Raw genomic sequence first — 13,281 nt, forward strand, 5'->3', positions numbered from 1 at the left:
CAAAATAGATGGTATTTGCAGTTCTGGGCTGTGGCAAAAAGGTCTATCGACGGGGTGCCCCTGTGGGAGAAGAGCTGTCGTAGTATCATGGGATGCAATTCCCATTCATGTTCCTCGGAGAAGTGTCTGCTGAGTGTGTCGGTGATAGTGTTGTGACAACTGGGCAGGTAGGAAGTGGTGATTTCTATGTGATATTGTATGCACCAGTTCCATAACCGGATGGCCTCCGTGTATAGGGACTGCGATCGTGCTCCCCTCTGCCTGTTGATGTAGAACATACATGCTATATTGTCCGTCAGAACCCGAATGGATTTGTTCTTTATGATGGGGGAAAGTGAAGGCAGGCATATCTGACTGTTCTGAGTGCTAGGAGATTTATATGCAGATGTATCTCTAACAGGGACCAGTGGCCCTGTGCCGTGTCCCCACCCCACATGCGCTCTCCAATTGATCAGGGAAGCGTCCGTGGTGAGCATGAGCACTGGGGAGCATTGATGGAAGGGAACGCCCATGCATAGGTTCTCTGGGTTTGTCCACCATTGTACGGAGGCTAATATGTTCATTGGAGGAGTTAGTGTCATGCAGAAGCTGTGTCTGCTGGGTTTGTAGTTGGAGTTGAGCCAACCCTGAAGACTCTCATGTGCAGCCTGGCGTACTTGACCATGAAGGTGGTGGCTGTCATGTGTAATAGTGATATCTATATCTGACCTATCAGTTCTCATCCTCAAAGGAAACCTGCACAACACTTTCAAACCAGGAGCCTGGGAGCTTAAATTCATACCTTTGCTAGGGACTAAAAATCATGACCTGAATAGAGACACTAGATGTATACCTTATTACTGTAATCCTTATGGAGGGGTGTTAATGGGCCACTTCACCTTGAATGGTCCCTTAAAATACTTATGCTAAACAATCTGTTCCACCTTGTATTTAGCTGTAACACTCTGAGTACTTTCCCAGACCTGAGCAACTCTGTGTAAGCTTGAAAGCTCTCACCGACAGAAGTTGGTCCAATAAAAGATATTACCTCACCTGCCTTGGCTCTCTATTAAGATTGCAAAGTCAAGCACTTAAAAGTAGGAAATACCAGAATTAAGGTTGCCTATGGAACCTTATTTGGTCCCCTTGTGCGTATGCATTATGATACAGTCTTTAGCTATATGATTACATACTATTTTTTCCACAGGACCCGTGCCTCATTCAGTCCACAGGATAGATGAAGCTATTCAATATTTTGTTTTCTCATTGTTCAATATGTGGCCCCATACTATTCAAACTGTGCTCTGAATACAGAATTATCAATTTCTTCATTAGAATGACCAGACAGCAAGTGTGAAAAATCATGACGGGGGGAGGAGGGGTAATAGGAACCTATATAAGAAAAAGACCCTATAAAATCAGGACATCTGGTCACCCTATTCCTCATGGACTTTTCAGTGCCATTTATCACAACAGTATTTGAGTGCTTCACAAACACCAATGAATTTATCTTCACAGTACCCCTGTGAAGTGAAGGGATGGTATTATCCCCATTTTATAGTTGGGGAACTGAAGCCTAGATACTAAGGCTATGTCTACACTACAGACGCTGCAGCTGCACCGCTATAAGATCTCCTGTGTAGACACTATGCCAGCGGGCAAGAACTCTCCCACCGGCATAATTAAACCACCTCTAATGCACGGTGGTAGTTATGTCGGCGGGAGACATATAATTATGTCGGCCTTGCCCCCATAGGCCTAGAGTAGAGGGAGAATGTGCAGTCTGGTCGGCATTACGAGCTGTGAAAAGCTTGAGCATGCTCAGTGAGAACAAAATGTGTATAGACATTTTAGCTGCTAAAATCTGTCTCTACTGAGCAGGTGTAAACTCAGACTTTTCAAGGGCTTATAACTTGGATAAATTTGAAGGGATTTTTCACAGGGATGGCAAAAGACATTGCCCTGACTTAAAGGCCATCCCTCCCCGCCCCCCTTGTTAAATTTCATACCCCTTCTCCAAAGTATGGGATGCTAGAGTTTTTGGGGAAAAAAAGTTACAAGAATTCTTTAATATCAGCAAAACAATGAATTTTCTCCTAGCCTCATTATCAGAAACAGCGGAACTGTTTTGTCTCGGGGAGAGGGGAAGTGGTAGGAAGAATTTCAGTCTCGATGATTACTTTTGCCAAAGACATAAGCAACTGAAAAGAGGGTATTATAATAATAATGGGAAGAAATGGGAAGAAATTTGACAGCATTTCGGCAGATGCTCGACCACTGCCATGGTCCTTTGTCTGGCGCCTGCCAGATGAAAAGGTTGGGGACCACTGATCTAACTGAATATGCCTAAGTGATTCCACTGTTGTTCTGGAGTCTTTTTATTTGAATGGTAGTTTCAGTGCCTTTAACATTGTTTCATGCTGCAATATATTCCAGATCTTAAGAATGCTTTTCAAGAAGCAAACTGCTTGGTTTTGTTTCAAAGTTTTTCTGTGCATACTTCTCCAAATCTCCCTCCTCCCCACCCAGTAACAACTCACTGCATTTAAAAATATCAGCTAAATAATTTAAATGAAAAACAAAAAAGTAGGGAGTTTCCTGAAAACTGTAAGTGGTTGGACACACACCAAATGACACAAAACTAACTGCACTGTCATGTGCACAGAAAGTGAGCCTTTGGGAAAGGGTACAGAAACTTAGTTGCTGCAGCCCCCTGGTGGCCACAGTTGTGATCTCAAAAGTATTACAGTTTGTATTGTATTTTCATTGTCCATTGAGATCAATGGGAGTTTTTCCATTGACTTCACTGGGCACTGCATTAGGCCCCAGTCACTGCCTTTGATTGTTATTTATATTCCAGTAGTGCTCAGAGGTGCCAGTTAGGATCAGAGCCCTACCAAGCTAGGCATTGTCCAAACGCAATAAGACATTCCCTGCCCTGAAAAGGCACACTATTGTTTACAGTACTTTCCACAGCAAAATAGAGAGGATTCTAAAACAGGATCTGAACAGTAATTTGTTTCATTTGATTTCATGCATAGCAGTCAATTTACATTTGCATTATTTCACTTACCCTTCACTTGTGATAAGAGCATTGCAGATACATCAATACAAGCAATGTAGAGCTTATATTGTGAGGGGATTCGTGCACTAGTCAAATCCAATTGGGAGAGTCTCCATATCCTTAAGTAAAACACAAGTGATTGAGGTAGCAGTGCTGAAGGAAACTATACTCCAGAAAGAACTTCAGCAGGACTAAAGCGGGTGTGTGTGTGTGTCTTGTACTGCAGTATTATGTAACACTGCATTCTGAAACCAATTTCTTTGTCCTCAGTTGCCTTCTTCCTGAGGGAGGCTACCACCAGCAGCATAACAAGCTACATACTTCCCATGTCTGAGAGAGGCAAGCGGTTGCTAGGTGGCAATGTAAGTTTTTAAAAAGTGGCACAACAATCACACCATGTGCAAATAGTCTTCTGAGCACTGAGATCACCTAGCAACAGCATGGGGCAGTTGCAAATGTGTGTGTATGGGTGGGGGGCGGGGGGCACATAAAAGAGATCCTTCTTTCCTAAACTACCAGCAACCCAAGGCTTGGTTCTCAAATTGTTTCGAAAAGTCTGCCTGGGGCGCTGGTGGCCCATGCACCGAACTGGACAGAATCACTGGCCATAGTAAGTCAAGTGCTACTTCCTATGTAGGAATGGATGGGGAATCAGGAGATGGAAGGTGGATTGGCAGGGAGAACATATTCAGGAAGGTTTCCAGACATGTCACTAACCCCTCTGTAGCTACAGATAAAACAGCCCCCAGTTCCCCACTGGACTTTCCCCTAAAAACAAATCTAAAGTTACCATCTTCATTCTTGTCCTCGCTAAACCTACAGCATATCTATGTTCTAGATTTGCTGCTCAGTGTTCAAATGGTTAGCATGGAAACTTAAATTTTTAATAGCCTGCTTTCTGGGCTGACCATAGTGCATGTGCCAAGTATGAGCCCTAAGGGAGTATTTTAATCCAAGTTATAATAAAAAAAAATCTCTGATATAAGATCTGACACAACCTTAGCTGGAGCAGGTAGAAAAGGCACTTGATACAGTATTTGAATTTTGCAGAAGGTAAGAGAGCAGAAAGCTCAAAAGAGCAGCTCATAAGCTTTTTTATTCTAAGCAACAGCTTTTTAGGGCAGTGGATAGTGAACATTAATTGAGCAATTGGTATTGTAAAATGGTCAGGATGCATTTAAGTTGTTAGACTTAGGGCCCATCACCACTTCCAGAACGCTGCTAGCTCAAAGTTCTCTTCTATGCTTACGAGGTGTTGACGTCATAACAGGTTTATCAATTGTCAGTGTGGACAAGACAGTGGTTCTTTAATCAGGTTAGGGAAAGGTTTTATGTGTAGGCCTTGAAATCCTGCCCTCCAGAACAAAGTCATGATGTTTCTGTAAAAACTGAGAATGTCTATGAAATAACCAGATGGCAACACTACACTCAGTCACGTTGTGTGGCTAATATACATTGCTGGACATTGGAGTGGGGGAGGCTAGAAACTATGGGCTTATTTCATTTGAAAATAAAGAAAGCCACCATCTCATATGGAAGTGGGATATAGCGATAATATCGGGTTTCATACAATTTCTTGACAGCAAAAATATTTTACCCAGACATCTTTCATCAACAATACAGCTGGGGGGGGGGGGGGGGGCGGTGTCAAGGAGTGGGAAAATGAGACCACTATTATTAAAAAAACAGTTTATTTTTCACAATACATGTTGAGTACATGCAGATCATATTTACATTTCTCCTTAAGGCAAACAGAAATTGGGTTCTTATTGACCTGAGTTGCTTAGCACCAGTAGAAATAGCAAATAAAAACCTATGAAACTTAGCCTCCCCCTTTGAATCAGCACAAAGTACACTTCCCTCCACATTCACATTCCTTTTATAAGCTATTCATACTAATGATCCCTATTGCTCTCCTCAGCAATTTTTCTTAGCGTAAGCTCTTTGAGGATTCAGAATTCTGTACATTTCATTAAGGTCTTCTTTTCAACATTGGTTTTTTTCCCCCAAGAAAGGGTTAAAAAAATAAGACAGTCTTATATTCACTGATGTTTTAGAAAAAATAAAATTCTTTTGCTTATGTCTCATTGTGCCTGTCCACCTCTACAGTTAGAAATCATGGTAAGTTGAGAGGCAAAAGTCCATCTCCAAGCCAATGCAGGAGATGTCGCATGATCCTAATAAGTACTGAGCAGCAGAATGGGTCAACGTTTTCCAAATCTCAATGAAAAAGAAAAAAACAGACAGGAAAAATAGAATTGACATTTTTCACAAAACAGTCATCCTGAGATTTGACCAACTGTAGTGCAGGAAGGAATTTTTAAAATTTCCAAAAGTTTGGTGAAATTTAGAGTTTTGAAATGTATTTTAAAAATATACAGCAACACAAACTTTGAAAAAAGTGTTTGTCTCATTCTTCCTGACTAGCTCTATCGAACAACATTAACTGCCATTACCTTCCATGAGAGTTGAAGGTATTTTGCTCTTAGCAACTTGCCGGATCAGTCTGAGACCGTCTGTATATGGAAACTCTGGGTCTGATCCGGCAAGTTGCTGACAGCAAAATATCTTCAACTCTCATCTATTAAAGGACCTGATCCTGTGCCCATTGAAGTAAATGACAAAGCACTTATTTACTTTTAATAACATAAGACCAAGCTCAAGGTGAGAGCAAATGGTAGTGGCAAAATGGAACATGACTCCCAACACGCGCATTTCTTAGTGTCTTATGTGCTAAAAGGTTTTCCTTTGGGATGCATTTACTGCCGCTTTTTATGCATGTTGTTTGTTTTTTTAAAGGTTTATTTATGCGTGCATAAAATTGCAGGATTTTAGCTACCATTTCCTCTCTCCATGTACCTCTTCTGGCTGCTCAGTGTTCATCACAAATACCTCTCTGCTAGATACTCGTATTTATAGAGCTTTATATTAAACAATCATTAAAAACCGAGTTGATGAAGCCTTTCAGTTTAAAATGTTTGAGTAAAAAAATAAGTCAACTGAGCCATCTCTGGGTTTCTTTCCAGTTATTAGCTGCTAAGATCAAATGTCTCTTTCCACAGATGTTCCACTTGGCACTGACGCAAAACAGCACGTTGTAGTGGGAGTAACCCTTATGCAAGTATTCAGTTTTTAAAGAGATGAGCTTTAATCATAAAAACATGTACAAAGGTTTGTCAATTTCCATTTCCTGCTCCTCTGAGATTATTATGAACTAAACAGCTAGGAAAGTGCAAGAGATGAACACAGCTGAAGAACTCATAGAAGCTTCTAACCAATATCCCAGAGTAACTCATCAGGTAGATGTCTCCTGTGGATATTGTACCTTCTGTCAAGGGATTATTTTTCACAAGAGAATGAGATAATGAGATTTAAAAATGATTAGTTCTGTACACCTAATACTGCCTGTAAAATAAGAACAAAACATCTAACTGCAGGTCAGAAGAAGAATATAAGTATTATTATCCCCATCCCTATTGTCATGAAGTGACACTTTGCATGTAGCTTTATTTCTAACTCATATCCACACACTGATCCCCCCCCCCGCCCCGATCACTATGTACATTTTCAATCACCACATCAAAACTATGAAGAAATTACAGAGCTTATAGAATGTTGTAAATCCTCACAATTTCCCCCTGGAAACCAGGACCCTCTACTCCACTATATAAAGTGAGAGCAAGTTATTCAGAAGAGGAAGAAAATACTGTATTATTTAAAATCAGGACCACTTGTGGCTCTACTCAGTCCCCTGCTAAAACTCTTACAGCCATGGGTGTCCCTGACTGCCACTGCTGCCTCTTGTGCACACCCCTCAGAGTAGGTTTGTTAAGCCTATCCGGCAACATTTTCATTCCCTCACAATCTGCAGATCATCCACAAATTGGCTTCTGCGGGAAGGAAAGAACCAAGAGGGAAGCCAGCACACTCCCCTTGATGCCTTCTGGGCTTGGCTCCAGGGGCTCATACTCCCCTCCATTCATGTAGGAAGTGGGAAACACTTGTCCATTTAGCCTCAGATTGCTTAAGGTGTTAACTATTACTCTATTACTCTGTGACCCAAGTTAGCAATACCTGGTCTAAAAGCACATTCATGAAAACCCTGGTGTTTTGAGGAGTACTTTGATTAAATGAACCTACAAATTTGCACAAAAAGATGAGAAAATTTGGATAGAGGTAAGTTTCCAGACAGTCTTGAAATGCTACTTCCAAAGGCACTAGCTTCCTGGTTAGAGTAAAAACACCACTATTCCTTACAATACACACATAACAGATTACATCCAGTTTGTTTATAAAAAGGTTTTTACAACTGAGTTATCACAAGCATTTACACCCTTCCTGCTGCTTTTGATTTTTGAAGAGATGGTTCATACGGTTACACTGCTGTTTCCTTTGACTCAGGCAGGGGAGATGGCTTGAAGTTTATTACCTCTTTATAGGTAATGCCTGAAAAACAACAGTAAGAGAAAGCATTGCTAGTATGTTTGTAAAAGGAGCCTCACAGACAGTAGGCGGGAGCCAATCCCAAAATGGCGGGACCGTTGTCTTTTTGGGGATGAGACACGGATGAGGGAAAGAAAACATACAAAGAGTTAGGGTTCAAGTTTTCAAAAGTGGATGCCTAAAATTAGGCACCTAAATAAGTGACCTGATTTTCAGCGTTGCATCTACAACTGGCATTATCTTCAATAGCTGCTGTCATGCACAGCAAATCTGAAAATCAGGCCCTCTCGCTTAGGGGCCTAAATGGGCACCAAAAGCTAAGTGTCAAAGTTTGAGAATCAGGACCAAAACTGAACCCCCAAATCTCATCAGAAAGAGATGGTCTCTCAGCCACTGTTAGCAATACGCAGCGTGAGTACCTTAAGACTACAGCTTGTTGTCAGTCACACACCAGGAGAACATGCTGTGAAAGGCTCCTAATAAAAGGGTAAACCAAAGAAGAATTCAGTCATGGACAGGCAGGCAGGAAGCTGTGAGGGAAAAAGGAGCTGAATCCCCACTTTTCTGACTGCTAGCCATCTGGGTGAAGGCAGCCTTAGATTTCCAGAATTGAGCCTGGTATGTGTACTAGCCACTGAGGTCTCTGTCTTGTTTTGTTATGAGACATTCACATACTAAGTATCCAGTTCCCCTGTGGAGAGACATCAGTTGCTTCCTTTGCTTGAAGTTTATTTTTAATTCATCATAGTCTGTAAATCAACTTCCTAGTACCAGTGAGCACAGAAATGCTGCAAGAACATCATCTCTGCTGTCTCTGATGACACTGTAGTATTTCTCATACTGGCCAACGCTAGAAAGTAAGGATGTGAGGAAACGAAAGAAAGGCATAAATCTCAGAAACAGCCTGGTTTGCACGATGGGGTGAGGACTAGTAACTTCCTTTTTAGTTTGTTTTTTACCGGAAAGTTAAATTAACTCAACATTTATATTTATTTACAAGTCAGCAGTCTCAGGTTTTGTAAATTGTAAAGGGTAACCCGGGTCATTTTAGGAAATTTAAGGGAATTTGGTTTTAATTTGAGTGACATCAAACAAAGCAGTTAGAAATGGAACATTAGAAAGAGGACAGCCAGGAGACCCAACAGCAGAGGGGAAAGAGTAGGTGGAAAAATCAGCAACATTAAAAAAATTATTCACAGTAAAAAAATTAAAATATATATATATATAAGTAACCAATAATTTGTACAATCTCTCCTGTGTATGGAGGAATATCACTCAAATGTATTAATTATGCAACCACATAACCTGCTTATATGAAGATGTATCCACTCATGGGACCCCTAAGCACTAGGTTTAGGAGACGTATTCTCCTGCTCCATTGACAGTAAGCAATAATACACAGTGTAAGAATTCAGAAATGCCTCCTTTCGGTACAGTTCAAGGTATCTTTCAGCAGAAAACCAGTAGCTCAAAGTACAAATTGCTGCTTCCTCTTCCCCTCTATTTTCAACATTTGTTATGCTAAGGTAATAACTATGACCTGCACTCAGTCACTGGAGCCAACAGCATGCTGAATACTAGTCTTATGTTCCCTTGCACAGGCTAATAACTGTGGTTTGCTGCCAACCTTTGGGAGGCACATGCAGATGGGAGGGTGTTGATAGCTTTGCTGAAGTCTGTCTTAGGAAAGGCAGATTTGTAACAATCCATCATCACTGCTCCCATCCCTGTTATGTACGAATCAGGGAAATGAAAAAAAGTAAACCCAGAACAAAAAGTGAACCCAAATCCTCAATAACTGACTCCTACTCTTCTTTTTTTCCCTCAGAAAAGAGGAAATAGTCATTTAAGTTTATTCTATACATAGCAATAAAACCTTGTAATAGTGTTCTACAAACAGTATAAATCTAATTATTTTCCACTTTCAAGACACCTCTGGACAGTGAGAATGTTTGATAAAAACCCAGAATAATTCATAAAGATCAGCGGCCACTCCACATCTACCAGCCAGCTTTGCATAATCTCACTGCTAAGCAAGACTGTCTCAAAAAGTAATTTTTATTTCCATTCATAATATAAATAGCTGCACTGTATAAAGAAAATCTCTGGTCCTCTAAAGGCATTTCCCATATGGGTCAGGGAAGGCTTGTTAGAACCTTAGCTAATCTTGGGGGGACCGAGCAGGGCCGACGCTTCCATTTAGGCGACCTAGGCAATTGCCTAGGGCGCCAGGATTATTGGTGGGCGGCATTTTGCAGGAGGGGGCGGCAGGCGGCTCCGGTGGACCTGCCACAGTGGTGCCTGCAGAGGGTCTGCTGGTCCGCGGCTCTGGTGGAGCTGCCGCAGTCGTGTCTGCGGATGGTCGGCTACTCGCGCGGCTCCAGTGGACCACCTGCAGGCACGACTGTGGCAGCTCCACCAGAGTTGCAGACCAGCAGACCCTCCGCAGGTACGATTGCGGCAGCTCCACCGGAGCCGCAGGACCAGTGCGCGGGGCGCTAAAACCCCTAGCGCCAGTCCTGGGACTGAGAAGGGTGAATTGAAAGAGCTCAGGAAGAGGAGATTTGGTGGAGAATGGGGAAGGGGAAGGAGGCAGGAACACAGATAAAGCATGGGGTGTTTGGGAGGAGCGGAGGAGGCAGAGCCGAGGGGGTGCCCTGGAGAGAGATGGAACTAGCAGAGGGGCAACCTTAGGAGGAGGTACAAAGAGAGATGGGGGCACTGACTCATTTTATGTTTCTAGACCTCACTGGTGCCTATTTTCTGCCAAGACCAAAGCAAGTCATTTTTAAGGAGATAAGTGTTTTTACTTCTCAGCTAGCCCTTCTTAATCCCTTTTAACCCCCACCCCATAATGGACTTACGCTTCCACTCATCCAGTAGCAAATCCATATTGTCAAATGTGTCATCATATTTCTCTGCCTCAGTTTCCTCTTCAGGATCGTGAATTGGTTCAAAATAAGGATGTGCTAAAGCTTCTACTGCCGTTATTCTCTTCTCTGCATCTAACACCAGCATCTTCTCCAAAAGGTTTACAGCTGTTCAACACAAGCCAAACAGGACATTCAAATATTGCCACTGAATCCAACTTGGATTTTAAAGCTGTTGTACCATTGTTGTTTTTTAGAATTACAGATGATTACAAAGATGAGTTATTTCATTTCATAGACATCTGCTGTTTGAAGAAGAAAATAAAAATACAAAGTGTTTTGCTGCTGTTAAGTCATATTATTGTGATATTCAATACAAAAACCACTTCAGTATGAGCCAATCCACATGTTCAGTACACTTTCAATCCACTAGTGCAGTCAGACAGCCATGTGTATATCTATAGCACCAATTTTCTCAACTATGCAACCACAGTGAAATCCATGGTAATCTTTACATGCATTTCAGTGGGATTTGGATCAGGCCCTGTGTGAGCATACTGAAAAATTCAAAATGTACTGTACTGTGCTTACGAAGTATGTTATCTTGAGAACTACCAAATCAAAACCAATTTTCTCTGGAATCTGAAATACTTCTCACTGAGTACTATTTTCATGACAAATTTCAGTTTTCAACCCCTATCTGTTTGTCTTGTACAGTCATTCAGAATAAGGCTTTAAGAATCATTTTTTTAAAATATGAAAATTATGTTATCTATGTTTGATTTCTTGCTACTCACAGACCCTGATCCAGCAAAACATTTAAGCATTGGCTGGATCAGGGCCAACAGCATAAATTACTTTTGCTTAAGGTTTTAAGTCCTGCTTATCCAAGGACTAGTCTTGGAAAGTTTCAGTCCTTAAGATGAAAGTTATGAGCCATGGAAAACAAGGGGCTAGAATCCAACCTTAATTACCATAATACAACCTTAATTATAGCAGCAGCTGCTGCACCTGCTGTAGCACACCACCACAAATGGTAGAAATCCAGACATATTTTCTTACCCAAAGGATTTGCATACTTCAAGATGGCTGCAAAATCTTTTTTCTGCACTTTTGGGAGGCTTTTGATATAATTTTTTGCCTTAAAAGAAATATGAACATTGGTTAGAAGAGTTCTTCCTCTTTATGTGATAAGATTTAGCAATATGCTTGCTAGGTGAATTTTCATGATTTTTGTGAGAGCATGCTATGCATATGGACACCATGTTTGCAAGTTTTAAGAAAAAGGAGAGAAACAATACCTAACGGTGATCCTTAGTACTGTTTTTACAGCCTGTATATTACTGTATTTAGTTTGGGAAATGTACATGCATCATTCAACAGAGTTACAATTATTTTTTCCCCACTGTGGGTTGATACAAGTTTTTAGAAAAGCAGGTCTTTCTCTTTAAGATATATTCAATGAGTATTTAAAATTTACAGGTATTTTAAGGAATGTTAATGTGCATTTAACAGAGTTTAAACTCTCTAGAGAAGTGTGCACATGGGACCAGGAAAGGCAATGTTAAAAACACAAGAACAAATGTCAGTCTTCTAAATACACTGTATGTATCATCAGTGTGCTCTCAATAAAAGTAGTAGCCATTCAGCTAGAGCTGTTGATGTGCCACATATGTAAGAAACTTTAAGCATGTAGGTGTACATATTTCCAAGTGACCATTATTTTTTAACACTTCAGTTTTGGGTGACCACCTTCAGATAGGACTCAATTTTCATACATGTTGAGCACCTGCAGCTCTCATTAACCTCAGTTGAAATTGTAGGTGCTCAAGACTTCTAAAAAAGAGAAAAATCAGGCTCCGGAATCTCAGGTTGGGTATTCATAATTAAATGAACACTTTTGAAATGTAGGCCATTAGCTTATTGCAATGTACTTAATTTAAAACTATTTGATAATTGTGTTTATCTAAATAAACTAAACTAATAAGGTTTCCAGAAAGTTCTTGAATATTTTTATGATGAGATTCAGAGAACAGCTTTCCATTAAGTTTTCTTGCATTTGAAACTAGGACAAGCAGAATATTAGCAGAATGCCAAACAGTATACTCACATCTTGACTCTGTAGTTTCTGAACAAAATCTTGAGTTGGTGTGCCTGTTATCTTCATTATTTCTGTGAGCTGGTCCAGATCTGAATACCAGATGTCAGGAATCAAGTCTTTGTACAGTGACAAAATTAAAAGCCCTACCAAAATTATGCAATTTCCTTGCCAATGGAGATCAAAGCAGAACACACAACATAAAGGTGAAATGAGAAACTTCACATTTGTGCAGCTCAAGGTTCTGTGTTTCTTTTGCAAAAGTTGAGGACACTAAAACACCTAAAGTCAAGTATATTCCAACTTTATGGGCCAGATAATGTCCTCTTCCTTGAGTAGTTGAGACTTGTGAAGTTTTTAATGGATCGTGTGATTGGAGCTGGGGTTTAGCCCCATTAGTCAGGGTATTTTGGAGTAAAAAGTATGGGGGGGATAGCTCAGTGGTTTGAGCATTGGCCTGCTAAACCCAGGGTTATGAGTTCAATCCTTGAGGGAGCCACTTAGGGATCTCTGGAAAAAATCAGTACTTGGTCCTGCTAGTGAAGGCAGGGGGCTGGACTCAATGGCTGGACTCAATGACCTTTCAAGGTCCCTTCCAGTTATAGGAGATAGGTATATCTCCTATTATTATCCTGTAGGCCTTCATGACTATGATAGCAGCCTGGAAAGCAAAGCTCACCACCATATTTTGTCTTACAGGGCAATCCCCTACTTTTCCTGTTTCCACCATGCCATGGGGAGGAGAGGTTGGAGTTCCAGGAGACATATACTCCAAAAATAAACCTGCAGTCAGCAAGTCCTTCAGTTGTCTCGGTTTACCTTGCCAC

At 41.0% G+C, this 13,281-nt stretch overlaps 1 protein-coding gene across 3 annotated transcripts in view; it reads right to left on the minus strand.

Annotated features, from left to right (window-relative positions):
* Window positions 1-4,717: 4,717 nt before the first annotated feature.
* The window catches only part of MAPK12 (mitogen-activated protein kinase 12), an 80,988-nt gene continuing 72,424 nt past the window's right edge, over window positions 4,718-13,281 (minus strand). The window contains exons 9-12 of one of the 3 annotated variants that reach the window (XM_032769370.2): window positions 12,467-12,546; window positions 11,419-11,497; window positions 10,351-10,524; window positions 4,718-7,489 (exon numbers count right to left, since the gene is read on the minus strand). In XM_032769370.2, coding sequence (XP_032625261.1) covers window positions 7,419-7,489; window positions 10,351-10,524; window positions 11,419-11,497; window positions 12,467-12,546 — 404 coding nt within the window. In that variant the 3' untranslated portion in view covers window positions 4,718-7,418. The other 2 variants (XM_032769369.2, XM_075065228.1) reach the window with 2 other exon arrangements.

Source organism: Chelonoidis abingdonii, chromosome 1 (genome assembly GCF_003597395.2).
Source record: "Chelonoidis abingdonii isolate Lonesome George chromosome 1, CheloAbing_2.0, whole genome shotgun sequence".
NCBI classification, from domain to species: Eukaryota; Metazoa; Chordata; order Testudines; family Testudinidae; genus Chelonoidis; species Chelonoidis abingdonii.